Raw genomic sequence first — 19,073 nt, 5'->3', positions numbered from 1 at the left:
CTCTACATGTTTCTTCCTCCATCGTCATCGTTTCCCTCTTAATTATTCATTTCTGCTTGCAGGTTGAGCTTTAAAGGAACTGGGTGGAGTGCTGAAATACCTGCTCCTCAGCATTGGTGTTGAAGTATGTCTTTCTCGCAAAGTCTGGAACTAATCAGCTCTATTAAACCCTGACCTCTGGAGCATTTTAATCACAATTTGTGGACATAAAGTGAGCAGCGTGATCTCAGTAGGCCATTCTTCAACGTGATTACTCACCAGCGTCTTGCCGGAGTTGGTCTTTTACTGCGTTATAGCTGAGACGAGACTTTGTACTTTACTCGTGCTGATAAAAGTACTACAGTGCTCGTTATAATTAGCTGGGAACTCCACAAAACTGCCCTTCAAGGAAGAGTGGCACAAAGAAAGCCGTGAGAAGTCCTGCTTAAACACAGTAAACATGTAGACGAACCTGCTCTCCTCCAAACGTGGACCTTGTGGGTTATGTCGAAAGACACGATATGTGAAGTTAAAGTATAAAATTTCTCCCCTGAACATGTCATCCCCGTAATAAATTATAGTAGTGGCTGCATCATGCTGCGGGGATGCTTTTCTTCAGCAGGGAAGCTAATTGGAACCAATGGGAGGACGGATGGAGCTAAATGGAAGAAAAGCAGCGAAAGGATATAAAGGGACAACAGGCTGAAAGGTACAGCCAGAGCAGGGCGTGATTACTTTAGCAACGCTTCTTTCTTAGTTCCAACAAATACGATACCTGACTTAGATTTGAGACAGTGAAGAGTAGATCTCAGTGAACCCAGAAGTTCAAAATCTCCCTCCATGGTACATTATGCACTATGCAAGTGAGTGGGCACCAATATCAGTCTGAAAAAGCTCAGACTTTGAGCAAGCAAGAAATGTGCCATTGGGTGTGCCATGTTCTGGGTGATCAGAGCTATGACAGGTGCACAGTCACTTTCATACCTGGCTTGGGTGTGACTGCACGTCTCTGATAGGTTAACCCCTCCCGGTCGCTGACGGTGAAGAAGGAATGCAGACGGGCCCAGAATGACAGAACAATAGAGGTGAGTATCCAAAGACAGTTGAGACCTTTTGTTGTTGTTGTTGTTAATTTTGGACAATTATTGATGTCCAGTTGTGAAAGAAAAACTCCACACTTTTTTTTCTAAGCTCTTTTGGATTTTAGGCTTTATAAAATCCAAAGATCAACTTGTAGGCTCTCACATGTGTTTTAACTCTGCATTGCCTATCATAGCCAAATTCCAAACTTGTAATTTAAACAGCTATTTGTTTAACTTAATCATGATAGCTAATTAAAAGCATGTGAAATACATATCTTTATTTTAATTAGAGTCAAGCAAGAGATGGCCCTTTTAATGTCAAAATATCCATAATCATTCAAGATATGTGCTAAATTCTCTATTTGAAGAAAAGCATTATTTGAACATTATATTAAATGCTATAAAATGAAAATAATAAATATTTGTGAAATCACAATGTCTGACAACGTATTTTTAATATGTGTTTTTCGCCACAGAATCAGTCAACATTTTTAGCAAACCACTTCTACACAAAACTTTTCATCTCTACCAAGCCATTTCCACTGGTCCAGGTTCCCTCCAAATGGGTCACCGGAGACGCCACACTGCCCCCTACTGGCGAATATATCGAGCTCAAGTTAAATACTTGAACATCCAAGTATGCATCAAGGTTTCTGAATATAAATAAACACAGACTCTGCCATATGAAGACTTTTGCATCATTCATTCAAATGTTCAGAGGTTTCTGTTACTGAGATGTATTGTGTCTTTTCTGAGACTTACAGGAAATAATCTTCCTTTTTATGGAATTTCTTTTTAAATCCAGAAAACTATGCGAAGCTTACACAAAATATCACAATGTGATGCTTATAACTTGCAGCGTTTCTTGTCTCTTGGCTATTCAGACTTTAGAAGCTCCTCCAGAGAATTTCTTTTAAAGATAACTTTTTTATTGTAGCTTCTACAGCTCTGTATTAAATCTAGCATTTTTGTAACTAAGGCATATGTACTGTAGAAGAGTCTTATTTTTACAGGAACAAATCTTGAGTGGTTTTCACTGGCTGATGCAGCATTGTTCTAAAGTGTATTTTATCCTGACAACTCGACATTCACACCTATTGGTCAGGTCAGAAGTTTACATCTACCCAGTATGGACATGAATATCATGTAAACTGTGGTCTTTAATTATGAAATTGAACTATTCTTTAATTCAGACTTGGGCTCCAAAATCTTTTTTTTTTTTTTTTGAATGAAGCATTAAAAGATTAAAAGACATGTTGGTGCCCTTCGAATCATTGTTTTGCAACCCTATCAATTTTCATACTAATATTAGCCTAAACGTGACATAGAAATGTCATGAAATGAGTCTTAGAAGCTCGAAATAAGTTTTAAAGTGAGAGTTTGACATGTTCCTAATGCATATAGAAGCGATGGTGAACATAACTGATGTACGTTTAAAAATAGTAACCGGTGGCCAGTTTGTAATAATTAAATAAATGTGTTTCGTTGACAGATTGTTTATTTGGCCAGCTGATTGAGGGCTCTTGAACTATGATGCATTTTGTAATGTGAAGACAAATAATGATAACAGCAGACTGCAAAACTGAGATAACTGTGAACAATAAATAGCGCCCTCTGGGTTTTCCATCCGACTTGCTTTGTAAATCTGTGTAAAACATGTAAATCCTTTGTCACATTTGCCATATTCTTCTGTGCTGTCTAGTCTGTGGCATTATCTTGGCCTAGATAATCTTCCTCCTCCTCCTTGATGGAACAAGAGAGAGATACAACCAGGGGTTAGATCAATGCATACTCATGTGGATGTGTGTTCAAATTGCACAAGCAGAAGGAACATACTCCAACAGGAAAATACTCTTCAGGGATTCTGTTTGTCGCATGTTTCTAAGATTAAAAACTCAAGAAGACTGCTCCTTCATTTCTTAATCCTCAGTGCTACACGCTGCTACTGACGCTGGTCGCCACCAAATGCTTTCTGGGTTGCTATGAAAAGAGACAGTATAGATGGACTTCTCCCCTTGTCATTGGGCCGATGCAATGCCTCGCAGCCAATAAAACAACACAAGCGGCCGCATGCATCTCCGTCCCTCTCTCTGCCTCAGCAAATGTGAATGTATGCTAAGTTATAAGCCTTCACTGCAACCTCCCCTCGCCCCCCCCAAAAAAACAGACAGCAGGAGATATCCCTCTGAGAACAGAAAGGGTTTATTTCCTGCTAAATACATCTTCGCACATCGCACACATTGCATGTGTTACATCGTGATAATGTCTGCTTCGTGTACCTGCTGTTCATGTCTACCTCTGCACCACACTGGGTTTTGGCCTTTGCTGACATTTTGACTGATGTTGTTGAACACAGTTTCCCTCCTTGTGCATCCTTCCGTTGCAAGAGAAAGTCTGACTATAATCAGAACCTCTGTTCTGTATTTTGAAGAATTCCAGCAATACAATATTTTTTTTTATATTTAGACAGAAATTAATACATGTTCAGTGGTTTAAAAAAAATAAAAAATCAGTGGGGTGATTTTATCAAGACAATTATAAAATCAAAGGGTGGCTCCAGCTCTTATGCAATGAAGGTGTTTTTATGTTTCGTGTCTGAGATCAAAGTCTCACTGTTTCACACTTGTCACCAGGGAAAGGTGAACTCTACAAGCACATAATGTTGATCTTGTTGATCAATAAATGCATTTTAAAGGGTGTGCTATATAAAACCCAAAACAGTTTCAACATAATCCAACCTTGTTTTTAAAGGTCACATGGGTAACAAACCTTGATAAATCTATCTGGTGATGCAAATTTATATGACCCCTTGCTTTTTCATATGCTGTTTGTCTCACATTGTAGTCCCACTTTGTCATCATTTTGCAAGCATATCTTATTCGGGGTAATTAGATATTTTTCCTAAGTTTGTTTTTATGCAGTTTTAAGTTGCAGTTTTTATTTACATTGTTCCATTTAACATGTCTCATATTAATTTGTGTTTCAAATTAATATGTTCATTTTGCAAGAAGTATCTCAATCTGATCCAAAGTTTGTGATTGAGTCCTGAACAAAGGTTTTAATGGTCCATAACTGTGAAGTGCAAGGCTGCACTTTTAGAGTCAGCTCAAACATTTATTTGTAAATTTTGATGATTATGGATTATGACTAATAAAAGCCCCAAATCCTTCTACTTCTACTTCCCAAAACTTCTTCCTGAACCAGTGATAACTTCAGACATCTGGGCTAAAGAGGAACAGGACTGGGCCGTTCCTTGGTGGTCCAAAGTCCTCTTTTTGAAGGAAAGCACATTTTGAATTTAATTTGGAAGAAAAGGTCCCAACATCTAGAGGAAGAGAGAAGAAACACAGAATCCAAGTTGCTCAAAGTCTGGGGTGAAGTCAGTTGGTGATGCTGGAGGAATTCAGTCACAGTTTATGTTAAAGTGAGACTTCTTGTTTGTGCACAAGCTTTATCATTTTAATGTTATTTTCTAGGCTGCTGGACCATTTGGAGGTCAACTGACCATGCAGGAAAAAGGATTGACGGGAAGTACAGTGTGATGTTGTAATATATACACATTCCCTGTTGAATGTATTGGTTTCAAATGCTTTTGTGTAAGTGTGTGTTTCTTCTGAGTTGGGTTTTTTGTAACAATTTAAGACTTTTTTAGTCATGTTTTGTTTTATTTGTTAAAATGCCAGAATTAGTGCATGATTTTTTTTATGTCTGATTACGCTTTTTTTTTATTTTTTTTATTTTTTTTTTTTATGAAATCTGATATTTAAAATATTTAAATATGAAATCTGATGTCAAAAGAACAGTTTTATAATACTCTACTTTTCTGGGAAACTGAATTTTGGTTTTAAGCATAATCAAAGTGAGTTGCACAATTTGAACATAATGGCAAAAAGTTTACTTTTCAGTTGTGATATAATTTACAGGCCCCTGTAAAAAAAAAAAAAAAAAAAAAAAAGAATTATTTACACAGAGCGGTAATTTGTTAGGCAAATCAATAAAAGCACAGCTCAGTTTTGTCATATGAAAATATCCCAGCATGCTATCGACGCAGGACTGAGTCTGGGAGGGGCGGGATGATGGAGCTAAGATGGCAGCCCTGCTGAGGGTGCTGCCTCTTCGGGGTCAAGAAATATTCAAGGAACGAATGAAACCGAAACACAGCAGTTTTATTCATGACGACTTTCGTTTCTTCTATTCTGCTACATTTGCTTCTCGTGGCTTGAGGAGGTCTGCCTTCGGGAGGAGAACGACGTGTTGACACTGCGCATCGGAACCCCGTAGCAGCGCCGTCAGAAAGGCTCCTACTCTGCGTCTGAGAATAACCGAGAACAGTGGATGCTAATTGCGGCTTTTTTTGCAGCTCGGAGCGGACATATGATGTGACATGTGGCGGGTTTGACGTTGAGAGGATTGCATCTTATGGCTGGATATTACTTGACTGTGTGATATATGCATTGTTCTGCTAAACGATGATGTGTGCTGCTGCGGCAGCGGCCGCCGCCGGTGGAGGGGGAATTTTGCCCTCTTTATCGCCGTCCATGGGGCTGGGTGTCAGGGTAATTTCTGGAGTGGGAGCCGATCTCACCACCATCGGTTCGGGAATGGGTTCTTGCCCGACTCTCGGAGCCCAGTCGGATTGTCGGACTCGGTACCAGCTTTTGCTCTCAGGACGAGCCCTTGCGGAAAGATACAGACGGATTTATACCACCGCCATCAATGATAAAGAGCAGGGGATAAATCAGGGAAGGTAAGTGGTCAACAGAAAATGATACATGAAGCTGCTCTGTCAGTTGAAGGGCTAACAGGGCTAACGGCTGTAAGCTAACCTTAACCCTTTCGTCGCGGTGCTAAGTCGAATATTTTAAACCAAATATATATTAGTCTGACTTGTATTAATGTTCTGTATTTAATAGTAAAACAAGCATGCTGCGTATTCAAATATCTCCTTGCGGAGTCATCTTGTTATTTGGTAAATTTGTGTGACTTCCTTAGCTTAGGGGTACAACCCCAGCTAACATTACGTTGCTTCACCTTTCTGTGGGTGCTTTTTATTCCGGGTGTTCCGGACAATGTGACTTTAATTAAGCGGTGATTCAAAACTGAATAAATTATTAAACACAAGTGTTAGGTCCTAATGCATATGGAATTTAAGCAGTTTTCACTCACACTAGCTAGCTAGCTAGCTGTCATTACAGCAGATTGCCAGTTTGTTTTGGACAGAGGGTGACACCCTGCTGCACGTAAACAAACTCATCCCTAATCTTTGACGTTTTTCTTTTATTAAGCATGTTCTAAATCTTTCCAGTTTTGCTTGACAACATGCGTTGGTCAATTTAGTCGTTTAGTGTTGCCGTGTACATGCTTTTAGGCCCAACAGCGTCACTGTTAGCCAGCTAACAAACGTTTGGCATAAGCCCTTTTCTATGTTATCTAAACATGTCAGTTCTACAGAAAAGAGGGTGATGATAATAATAAACACTATGAATATATACACACATCACATCTAAACCCAAATGGCAATTTGAGACATGTTCAGATGAAAACGTGTTGGCAGCAAAATGAACTCATCTGGTTTTCTGTCATAATACACTTACGTCATTCTAGTCAGGTTGTTTAGTTTGACAGGATCTGGTGATTGCTCAGAAACCAAATAATTACTCTCTAATTTTTTTTTTACCACAAAGTCTGATAAATTAAAAAAAAAAAATCGCCAGAAATGATTGTTAAATTTATATTTATTTATTATAACTAATTGATATGCTCATAAGATGGTGCAAGAACATCTATAAATGAACATGTCATCCTGTCTAGTGTTATTTATATTAGTGGGTGTCTGATATTACTTCAGTATTGGTTTTAATGGAAGGCCAGAGAGAGATTTTTAATGGATGATGTCAGTTATTCAGAGCGCAGGGGTGACTAATGGATTGTAATTGAAGCCAAAATTATGGTTTTGTTTTAACATGTGGAATAAGGCAGATCTTTGTCTTTTTTTTCTCATCTTCTTGTATCTGTACAAACCCTTTCAATAAATTGGAGAATTATTGAAAAACCCATTACAGTAACTCCATCATCAAGTGAATACAGGTGTTTGATTAGTCAAACACATGTATTTTTTTTTTCTTAATCATGATGATTTTCTGCTTCAAACTAATGAAAACATGACATTTAAAATGAGAATATTAGATTGCACCAATAAAGGAAGCCATTTTCAAAAACAGAAATGAAAAGCATTTTTATTGCCTAACTAATTTTTGTTTTCAAAAGATACTTTTAATCTTTGACGACTCAGACACATTGACATTTATTTTGTTCAAATTTATTGAATATGACAGTTAAATTAAAGAAAGGCATGTGCTAAACAAGCGCTGGTGAGGTTTTCATGTTCAAATAATTTTGAGTTACGACAGCATTTAAACAAATATTTAAATGAAAAATGAATAAATTAATTTTATTATGAACCTTGAAATATGTAGCATGTTTATTATTACTTTTATAACAATGTGAAATGTGTCTTTTATTTTTATTTTAATCCTAATATCTAGACGTACGACTAAGTAATACCTTTTAACGACTGTATATATTTGGTGCTTTTCTAGTGATTCTGATCACTGAAAGCGCTTTACATTCACCCGATCGCAACTTGCGGTGCTCAGGCGCACATCTGCACGCCACAGCGGGAAGCTAGAAATTAAACCAACAACCTTAAAATTTCAAAACGACTACTCTACCCACAGAACCACAATCGGCTGAACAATGATGAGTAAAGATTTTCTGCGAAATTTACTGGCAAATGTATTTCAAAGCCTCTAGACTGTTCTGTTTGTAGTCAGTGGGGAGGCATAGCATCTTTCTTTTTAGCCAACTGACCAGCAGTTATGCAGGAAGAGGTGGGAGATGTTGCTAAAAGACCCATCAACTGCATGACCATTATTTTGATAAAGTCTGGCGGTTTTGGAGTCATTTGTTTTTAAAACCTCGTCATACCTTCTGCTAAAGTTATACTTTAGCAGAAGTTATGAGGGCTGTTGCCAAAAACCAAAACGCTTAAACTCCTTACGTTCTACTGCAGCAACTACCATTGATAAAATAGTCATAAAGAATATATTTTAGGACAAAGACCTGACCAGTTTGAAGAATAGTTTTTAGGAGAACATTCTTAAAACAACCTAATTTCTCTTCCAATCTCCAAAAAAACCTACAAAACTTATAAAAAGAACTGAAAAATGATTATTCAGACATGGACATTCAGACAGCTCAAGAAGTCAAAGCACCCCCCCAGAATCTGTGCTTCTTGAGCATGCATGAAAATGCAGTTGAGACAAAAAAAAGCAGTAGTCGCACTAAAGAGTACTCTCGTGTTTTTAAAAAAATAAATACATTTTTTAACAGCGCTAAAGCTCCACAGCGTAAATAGAAAGGCTTGAATCTGTGTAAATGTGCAACACAGCAGATGTTGTTCTCCCACTGCACTGTCCTTTTCTGCTCCCTGTTAAGTATGGTCTCGGACTCCTTTTCTAGAGCGATGCTGTACATGCCATCAGGTTTAATTTGTCTCATCTTGCCTGCAACTTTTGCACCGTTGCTAACGCAGAGAACTCGGAACTGAAATAATCTTTCAACCCTGAAAGAAAAAAAATGGAGTACTTTTCGCCTAAGTGAGCCTTTTAAGTGCCGTGAAAATCTGAAAGACACAAGTACTGCAAGGGAGAGCATGCATTAGCACTCGCGTTTGGATTATATGGATCTCCAGTTCCTTTGTGGTTTGAGTACTAAATGTCTTTTTAGTTAAAAATGTTTTAGAAAGTTTAAACAAATGCTTTACATTATCCGCCTTGTTTCTGTGAACTTCCAGGGGGAAGAAGGCCTTGAGTAAGAAGAAACTGAAAAGGCGACAAAAAGTCAAGTCAAAAGTCAAATCAAGAACAAAGGTAAGGGATGCCAAGGTGTTCTGTTTTGCTTTTTTTTTTTTTTTAAATACTACGCTTGATTTAGAAAATCCATTTTTTTCTATTTTATATCTGCTTTCTGGGTTTTTTTTTTTTTTTTGCTCAAAGCACCACTGTTTTTCTCACTTGTTAAGCCTCCTAGGTAGTTGAAGATGACATAATCTACAGATGTCACACAATGTTTCTTGATAAAAATCACCATAAATCCTCTGCTGAAGTGTTTGAACTGATGCTGTGATTAAAGACGAGGTCAGATTTTTCCTGCAGATCTGTGGTTTTTTTTTTGTTTGTTTGTTTGTTTTGTCAGGATAATCTTTTTTTATTGGTTTTGAGCTCAGTCAGGTGCAGTATAGCCCCTCCAAACATGAAGTTGGGGAGGTTTAATGTGGAGCACTCTGGGAGTGGCTCAGAGTTGTGCATGATGGGCTGTTGCCAAGCGACCTAATGTGTTCCACATCTCCACAGCAACAGTTTCCTGCCTCCATCTCCTTCATCCGAAGGAGGATCCAGGTCTGGATAAAAAGGATGCCGTTGTGTTGTTTTGATCCCAAATTACTTCAAACTCATAAGGAGTTTAATTATACTGAAAGTTATATTTATTCCTTTCCACTGTTTCTTTAAGAGAGTAGGTTTCCAAGGAGATGTGGAAAATATGTCATGCCTCTGTTCTACAAAAAAAAGAATCTGTCTGAAATGTTTCAAGTTTTCTTCAAGTAAAAATCCTCCTTTTAGATGATTTCTTCTTAAAGTTAAGTGACAATCTCTACACGCAGAGAAATGAGGCTGGATATCAGGGAGGCATAAGAACTGTGGGTTGCTGTTACATGGACACTGGGCAGTCATGTCGTATTTGTACTTGTCACGCTCACTCTTGCTCTGTCATGCCTCTGACGCTGGAGTAGTCAGACAGTAGAGTGGTTTGAATTCTCTTCAGCTCCTCTTCTGCTGCTGCATTGAAACATGAAAGTAGGGCAAAGAACAAAACGGAAAAAAAACAAAACATGCACGCTTGTCATTTCTATGAAGAGCATTATGTAACATCTTGTTTGTAGGCAGATGTGTTATTTGTTTTTGTTAAAATTGTATCGCAATTGTGTATAATTGCAATAGTAATATGTATGATATGGTACGCTAAGCAATTTCCTCATCATGCATTTCTTGCTTGAAGTCATCATCACCAGAAAACTTCTAGTTTTCTTAAGTGTCTTGGAAATGTAATAATAGAAATGTTTTGCATCCCTTTTCTGGTGGCTTCCTTCTTGTATATATTTCCTGAAAGTCCAAGCTTTTATGCTAAGTGATCATTGATATTGAGCTTTAAAAATATTTGAGCTTTTTTTGCTAGGAATGTCCTGATGAGAATTTCTTTCTTAGATGCAGATCAGAGTAATTATGATGCTAAGGAAATAAAATGAATACCATGGATGTACCCATTTGCTATAGATTTTTTAAAAAAATTTTTGCGTCTGGAATTTCAACAGGACATCTACAAAATACCACTCCATCATGACATGAAATAATTTAGTGTGCTACTATATATTAGCATAACTTTATCATTTGTATCTCTACATATGGCTGCAGTTTACAAACTCATGCAACTCTTCATGCAGAGCAGTTTGCTAAAATGCCATGCTAACATTGGCATGTCTGCTTTGTTTTTCTGTTTCTCATTGATGATTCACATATATGTAGCATAAATCAATGCAGTACCAAGTCATTGCGTATGGACAAAACATACAAAAAAGTTTCTCCTGCGTTGTAAGCTTTGCACTTTTGATTTGAACGTTGTACGATTTAAATGACTGGTGTTTCTGCTGCCATCTGTTCTGCTTTAGTACTTTTAGACAGCTTGCCTAAGGATGTCCGAGCACAGGTCAGAGCAGGCGACATCACACAGACAAGGAACTGCAGAAGACAGTAGACTTTATGATTTTTCAGTAGAGAGTAAAACGCTCTTAGAAGTCTAATTGTTGCCATATTATAAAACAGCAAAAAAAAAAAGTCTTGATTTAAGCCTGAATTGAGATTTATCACAACACTATGGGGGGATATGATTGTTTTAAAAGTGGTTTGATTGCAAACAGGATAAACTCCTAATGTCTGGAAGAATGGCACAGTGTGGTTGGGATTGTTTTAGTTAGTTTTTCAACTATTTCTTCCTCCACTGTTGCAGTAAATGTAACTGCCGGTGTGCTGAAGTAAACGATTTGCTAACAAGTGTATTATATCTTAAGAGCGGCATCTGTGTTTGTGATTGTCTAACATAATGCAGTGGTAGCTCCACTGATGAATTTTTAAATACTTTATATCATTGTTTTTATTGTCATCAGTAAATACTGCAAAGCATCGTGATGACATTTAGAGTCCTTATCTCCGGTTCCTAATAAGGACTCTGCTCCGATACTTGAGATTATTATGTGGTTTATTTATATAAAGCCATAATTAGTGTGTTTGTGGCATGGATACGATGTCTCTCTACTCGTGTGCACAGATATTTTAGATGTGTTGATGTGATCTTCATTTGATGTCAAAGATTACAGTTAATTTCTTTTATAACTTGTGGCTCTTAATATTTAAAGAGATTTAGCTTTCAGCCAGTTAGACATAGAGCAGATCCTTGGAAAGGAGAAGCAATCTCCTTTTCAGCGCTGTAAGCAGAAAGGTCTTTCCATGAAATGGTTCAGCAAGCTTAGAAGCAATATTGAACATTATGAAAATGACTCTTTTTTTTTTTTTTTTTTTTTAGAGTGAAGCTAGTAAGTGCAACACTACTTGAGAAGCACAGACTTGAGCTCAAAGGTTAAAAACTGGCATGGTTTATGTTAACATAAGGTATTATTGAATTGCTTTTTATTAGGATTTTCTCAATGAATTGTATTGTAATGGTGATGTAAAGATGCATTGAGCACGAGAGGAGAGACAATACGCGATGTTTAAAAAGAACATAAGATTTTAACAATATTTCGGAGGAAACCAAGAAGGACTTAGGCTTCCACAAACACAGCGAAGGTTTTACAAGTGCGATATTGATCTAGTTGTAGTTGTCATTTCAGCATTGGCGAGTCCAGTATTGCTTTTGCAAAGGAGTGCAAGGATGCTATCAGAAAAGATATGGCCACACCTTATGTATGTTGTTAGTGGCTGAGATATTAAGCGTGTTGGACAATGTGTAATGGCAAAGACAGAAATGAGTCAGAAAAATGCAAGTTAATCATATTGATGATTAGCAAGCCATTCAACGTGCGGTGGTGTCAGTGCAATAATGACATGATTTGCGCTAAATAAGTCACATTTGTCGAAAGTATAAATGCTTTGTGTTTCTGCAGAAACACTTTACTCTCTCCAGCATTTTGATGCTGCCTTAAACAATAAGCGTCTCCAATCACATCGCTACTGTAAAATGCCTGAATGCGTCGTACTTAAATAATCATCTGATATTGTGATTGCAGTGATGACGCAACTATGAAGAATTTGCAGTATGCAGTCATATGCAATAAATTACAATATGCGTTCTGATGAGGCTCGTTTATGAGATTAAAAGTACTTTTTGAAAATGACCTTTAATCTGGTACTAAACATGCTTTTCATTAAGCCCATTTTTCTTTCTTAAAAATGTTTCTTTTTATTGGTATAATGTAATATTTTAATCTTAATGGTCATGTTTTTGGCATGAACCAATACAGCAACTACAGATTTGATTTCACATGTTTACTCATGAAATAGCCTGTTATATAATTTGATTTCAGCTTACCATGCTGGCTTTCATCCCCTCTGTTTTAATTTTCTATTAGTCTAAGATACTTCCTTGACAAAGTGCCGTTGGATGTCTGGCAGTGGCTTTGTAAAACTTTTTAATGTTAACTTCAGATCAGCAGTGTGGAGCACACAGAAACCCTCTGAGCAGCTTGCTGGAGTCATGCGTTGTACTTTAGCAAAGTGAGAAGAAACCCATGAGTGTGCCGGTTGGATTTGCATATTGCATAATGGGATCTTCATCTTCTTGTGTGCTTTCAGATAGAATGGATTGGCTGTTCGTTGGCATATTTGATAACAGTTAATAGTTCTCGCTAACCGGTGCTGCTCCTGTGAACTTTATAAAACTGGCAGATCTGCCCAACACCATGGAGCATCTGGGTCTAACGCTTTGAAACACTCCTTTTACAGGTGGAAGATAATTAAATAATTCAACTTTATTTTCTCTGCTGCACAAGTTTGACAGGATTTAGTTTGCTGGCTCTGAATATCTCCACGCTTTAATTCTGTTACATGAACGCTGTACGGCCTGAGTCACAAAGGTTATGCTACTACCGTGGCAAAAGATCAGCTGACGGGACTGTTTGGGGAGTGTGGAGCCAGCGTTCTCCTCCTCGCAGGTTGTAGTTGATAATAAATGACCCTTTCCTCCCCTCAATAGATGACCTCACCTCCTGCCATCACGATGCCAGCATCACAGCAGTGCGAGAGATCCTGGGTGGATCGATGCAGTTCTTTAGAGCTCGTCTCAGGACTGTGGTTTAAAATACTTCTCTTGGTGGAACTGGGAAAGCAGTCAGCAATTAGTTAAATTGTTTATCGAGTTTCTCAGTCAACTGCAGTTTGTCTGATCATGATTATAGAAAACCTTTAATCTGAATAGTTATTTTAATCCAAAGTTTCCCAGCTGGGCTGCCCTCCTCATTTATATTAAGAGTAAAATCAATTAAAGAAAAAAAAAACAACTCCTTGTATTGTAAAAGCTCAGTAATGGAGGAGAGTGGTTACGTTGAGCTGCTTGCTATCCATTTCAGAAAATATTTGCTGAATCATCAACTCCTGTCATCTATATGAAACATATATGCTATTTAAATATGTTAAGTGTTTTTTGGGAAGTCAAAATTCAAAGCAATTCATCTCTGTGTTGGGATTTGGGTCAAGTCTTCTTTGCAGATTTGTTTTCATTAGGCTACACCGTATGGGTTTTGAAGCACAAATGACCCATTTAATCTGTTTAAAGACCCGACTTTGACTAGACCACTCCAGAACCACTTGTATTTTTGGCTGAAACCAGACTTTCTGGTTCAGTCAATTATGACAACTTGTCTAGGTCCTGAACCGGCAAAGAAGTTCAACATTGTCACACTAATACCACCATGTTTTTTTTCCCTCTTCCCCATCTTCTTCCTTTTACTTTCCAGATGTAATTTTGTTGCTTGACTCACACTTTTAAAAATTCCACAACAAAGTTTTGGATCATTATGATGCCTTTGTGCCAAATGTGAAGTATCACTTTCTGTTCTTTTTTGGTGAGTAGGAGTTTTAACCTCAAGGTCCCATGGATGCCATTTTTGCCCCATGTCCTCTTTATTTTTAAATCATCACCTCTGACCTTGACTGAGACAGTTGAGGCCTGCGGTGCTTCCAGTGGTGCAACCATCTGGACTAATGGCGTCCTGGAGTAATTTTGGTAGGAAGGACCCGTAGGAAGGATGAGCTTTTCAGTCTTATTTTGTGTGTAGTGGCTCTCACTGTTTGTTGAAAACACAAAATCTTAGAAAGAATTTGTAGATGCTTTTCAAGTCTGATGGATCTCAATGACTTTTTCTTATGAATTATTATTATTATTTTTTTTTTTTAAAGATCTTTTGGCATACTTCATGTTGTCAGACAGGTTCTATTTTTTATTTCTTTATTCAATGAGGCAATAATCAGCACTGAATATTGCTAATAATGTATTCAATATTTTTCTGAGTACTGTGTATATAAATTAAGGGTCAGTTTTTAGGCAACACCTAGATATTGTGTAGCCTTCAACAATGGAGTGTAAAATGGCAGAAGGCAGCTTTCGAATTGTTTGCATTAGTTGCTCTATGGTCAAAATTGGCTTTAAGGAAATGCATTAGACAGATTTTTTTTCAGCATTAAAGCAAACTTAATAAATCAGTTAAACCCGGTGACCTATTTCACTATTTCTTTACATTTTTCTGGAAAAAATCTGTATCCAGCCTAAATTTTACACCACCTATTAATTTCTTCTGTAGCTGATTTCCAAATCTTTTATTTTTCTCATTTTAAGAAAATAAGTTGTAGCATTGGCCAAATGTTTATTTCTGCAACACTGTTCACTGGTAGTAAGAAGCTACTGCTGACGACACTCACGTTAACAGGCAAAATGATCTAACATGTTTCATTTTGTTAAATTATGGAACTATATTCCCTCCTGTCCCTTTAGCCTTTTCTGAGATGACACCTCTGTTGCCAAACAAAAAGACTGTGGCCACACGCTGCGGTGACTCACACCCAATCTGTTGCTCAATGAACAATATATGTCACAATGCCAAATTCTGTAGCCTATCATACTTTACTGTTTGCAAAAGAGCATAAAAAATGAGCTGTTCACTGTGATTTCATTGGACCTGTGTGATCCTTTCTGATAGTAAGACATCTATGTTCCGGGCCATCAGCAAATTATTGGCACCCTTGGCAAATATTTACACAAAGCCTTAAATTAGCCTTTTATTAACCTTTTTTATTTTATTATTATTATTATTTTTTTTTTTTAAAGTTCACCCTCATTACTGTTTGCGGTGACGAGACAAACATGGGTCCTCACTCAACTTTGCCTGTTACACTTCGAGTTGTTTAACTTTAATTGGTACAGTTAATTGGTTGTGAGATATTTAAATGGTAAATTTGATCATATTTTTCCCATCTTTAAACAGTTATTTCAGTTATGATAGATTCTTACAAAATGAATAAATTTATTCCAGCTATATCCTGGATTTTTCTCAAATGTGCATTTTTGTGAGGTTATATGCTTGCTAATTAAAAAAAAAAACTATTTAGTAGATGTGCAAATTTTTGTGTAGAGTACCACATTACTGAAACTCGTTCCACATTTTAGATAGGTGTCGGCCCTGCAACATTAAATACTTCAGCCACAGACCATTGGAGGATATTTCCGGTTGCTTACAACATGGTGGTTAGGTTTGCTAGAAATAAAAACTCTATCTAGGAATCCTAGTTTATCATGCAGAGTATCTGGTAACGTCTGTTCAACAGATGCTGACAGGCCTTGCACATTATGTTCATATAGATTTTTTCTGTCTGTTCTGAGTAGACGGTTACATAGTGATGGCTTTGTGTAAATAATTTGAAGCCCGTTTGGTCGACATACGTTTTAGACATACAGATGTTTTCTAGTGAGAAATCATATATAAAATTGGCCTTAGATGTAGGATTTCTTACATGTCTATTTTCTAGATGCAAGTTGAAAAATCTGTGTGCATAAGACTGACACGACATGACATCTGTCATGAACCTGAAGAATCTTTATGAATCTCTGACTGTTGTCATGAAGTGTCATTTGGTAAATAATGACACTTATAATGCAAAGTTGTTCTAAAAGTTGCATTGAAAGTTAGAAGTGTCAAATTTGCATTAAAGTGTCGTTATTTTGTAAATGCTGCAAAGTTGGCACTTTTAATGGACTTTCAATGCAACTTTTAGAGCAACTTTGCATTAAGTGTCATTTTGTACCAAATGACACTTCATGATGAGTCATGGACATTCATTAAGACTCCTTCATGTTTTTGACGGTGTCATGTCAGTCTTATGCACACCTCATCTAATAAAGTGTTACCAATATGTTTGGTTGGAGGAGGAATTCATCGCTTCTTTCAGCAATGAAGAAACGAGAAGAAAAGTTGGGATTTCTATTTAATCGACATTGTGGAAATGTTTTTTTTGTTTGTTTTTTTTGTTTCCTTTCAGTGTTTATGTACTTGTGAATGCACTAATTGAGAACATAGTGACCAAGTAAAATATTTATAGATCTTTGTTGTTTGTTTGTGTTTTTTTTTTTTACTTCCACAGGCCGAGAGTCTAGATGGAGCTCTTTTCGTGCCAGACATCAAACTACACAGTAACCCCTCTGCGTTTAATGTCTACTGCAATGTGCGACACTGTGTTCTGGACTGGCAGCAGAAGGAGGCCTCCCTAGCTCTGGCCTCCAGGACCTCGGTGCAGAGTGGCGACTCGGACAGCGAGGAGGAGGAAGAGTACCGTGAGCCGGCGGTAAAGCTGCCAAAGGTATGAACCAAGAAGGAGGTTGTTTTTTGTTGTTTTTTTTGTTTGTTTTGTGACATTTTTGTAGTGGTGTCATTGCTTTGTGTCTTGGTAGAGACAATAGTAGTTTTGATGAGCTTTTGATGGCTCTAATTGTTCAAATTCATCCTTTTTTTTTCTTTTTTTTTTTTTTACCTGTAAACTTTGTAATTTTGTTGATATTACCAGGAATACCTTTAAGCACTGAAAGCCCTGATCAAAGAAGAATTGTTTGGGGTACAACTTTTCCCCTTGGTTTAGAACAGAGTCAACCTGTGGACTTTTGACATGTTGCTATGGCAGTGGCGTAATTAAATTATGACCCTTGTGCCCGGGTAATTACCTAGCCACAGCCATTTACTGTAGCAAGATGGAATATTTCCTTATGTGAAACAACATGGCTAGAGGTGATCTTGTTTTTGTTTTCATGCCGTTATCAGAACTCAGGAATAGATCAGCTGTTTGGAGACTAAGGGTCTTTAATGTTTGTTTACAGCTATTTCAGGGCCAATAAGGTGGTAAACATTGCTTCTTAAGCAAACTGTCTACACAATTATCTGCCAATTATTCATTGGTCGGGGGGGAATAGGCTTGGTGCTTGACAGGTGTCGTGCACTGACAACAGAGGAAAAAAATGTAAAAAGATGTTTTCCATTCATGGAAATTTGATTAAATATAACTTGATGTTTTAATCTTTGAAAACAATATAGTATCAGACTTTTTAAATTTATTTTAACATTTTCTGCATTTCACTCACTTTATATCCCCAGTCCCTGATGGTTTGTAGGTGCTGTTGATAAAGAAACAGGCAGTCTTGTTCATGCTTATTGTGGCTCTAGTTGTAGTTACCAAAAATCTAGCATGTGTAAATTACAGGGTCCTGATTCTTAACATGTCTCTTTGTTGGTGTGTTATTTTTACATACATGCATTTTGAACTTAAACATGGGTGCAGGCTTGGATTCACAAATGCAGAACTGGACTAACATTTTTTTAATACAGCCACTCCTGAATGTGCCCTTAAAAAGCTAAATGATAATTATCTCCCATTGTGCGGTACCCATTAAAAGGTTTTTGTTTGTTCCTTTTTTCTGTAGTCATCTTTCATTCACTCTTTTTTGCTTGAATAAGATTGCGTCTTGAGTGAATAACTGCATCAGAGATGGAAACCCCAATAATCTCTTTCTTTAGTGACTCACTTCAGCTCTTTCTGAAGTGAGTCACTGCACACTGAAGATGCTTACAGAACTTCATCTACAAAGAGCAAAGATGAGACCAGTCAACAAGGTCCAAAAACACTTGTTGACTGGAAAATTAGAGCCAAACCCTTCTCACCCCAGGATGGAGGCCACTCTACTTCTCCTGAATCTGACCCACTGTATAATAAAAAAAAACTGCTACTGAAGCATTGTTTACCATGTAAATATTCCACAGCAATGTAGATTCTTTCATTATGGATTATGATAAAGAGATGCAAGTCTTCATGCTTACATAATCTCTGAGCCAAACTCTTTGATGATACAACGCTTTTTAGGATTGAGTTTTAATTCCATTGTGTTGATGACAAGATAGATGCTGCAAATATGTGTTAGCAATGTTAACAACATGAATGTGTTGAGAAAACAATTCTTGACATGTTTTTAAAATCTGATGTTATCATTGAATCTGTCCATTTAGATTTTTTTTCTTGGACTTGTATTGCATCTTTTATGCAATAAAGCTTACTTTTAAGTAAGGGGAGAAGAGTTTCTTCAGTGGCATTGCAGCGTTATTTGATTGTCTAACAAACCTTGTTAAAAAAGATGGGAAAGTACATCTGTTTCTGGGCCAAACTCTTCCACATATGTAGACATCCAATTGCAGCTGACATTCTACCCAATGTACTAATTGGATATTTAAACTGACCCAAGTAACTATGCATACTATAGGAGATTGAGCAGAGCAGGACTCCAATCCTTGGTTAATCTACTCTTTGCATTAAA

At 37.2% G+C, this 19,073-nt stretch overlaps 1 protein-coding gene across 16 annotated transcripts in view; it reads left to right on the top strand.

Moving 5' to 3' along the window:
• The first annotated feature begins 5,113 nt into the window (after positions 1–5,113).
• The window catches only part of mycbp2 (MYC binding protein 2), a 65,863-nt gene continuing 51,903 nt past the window's right edge, over positions 5,114–19,073 (top strand). For all 16 annotated transcript variants that reach the window (XM_081601390.1, XM_081601410.1, XM_081601366.1 and 13 more), the window contains exons 1-3: positions 5,114–5,808; positions 8,917–8,992; positions 16,862–17,077. In XM_081601390.1, coding sequence (XP_081457516.1) covers positions 5,531–5,808; positions 8,917–8,992; positions 16,862–17,077 — 570 coding nt within the window. In that variant the 5' untranslated portion in view covers positions 5,114–5,530. The remainder of the gene's footprint in view (positions 5,809–8,916; positions 8,993–16,861; positions 17,078–19,073) is intronic.

Source organism: Poecilia reticulata, chromosome 2, assembly GCF_904066995.2.
Source record: "Poecilia reticulata chromosome 2, P_reticulata-male-v2, whole genome shotgun sequence".
Classification (NCBI taxonomy): domain Eukaryota; kingdom Metazoa; phylum Chordata; class Actinopteri; order Cyprinodontiformes; family Poeciliidae; genus Poecilia; species Poecilia reticulata.
This window is presented reverse-complemented; position numbering and strand designations above follow the sequence as displayed.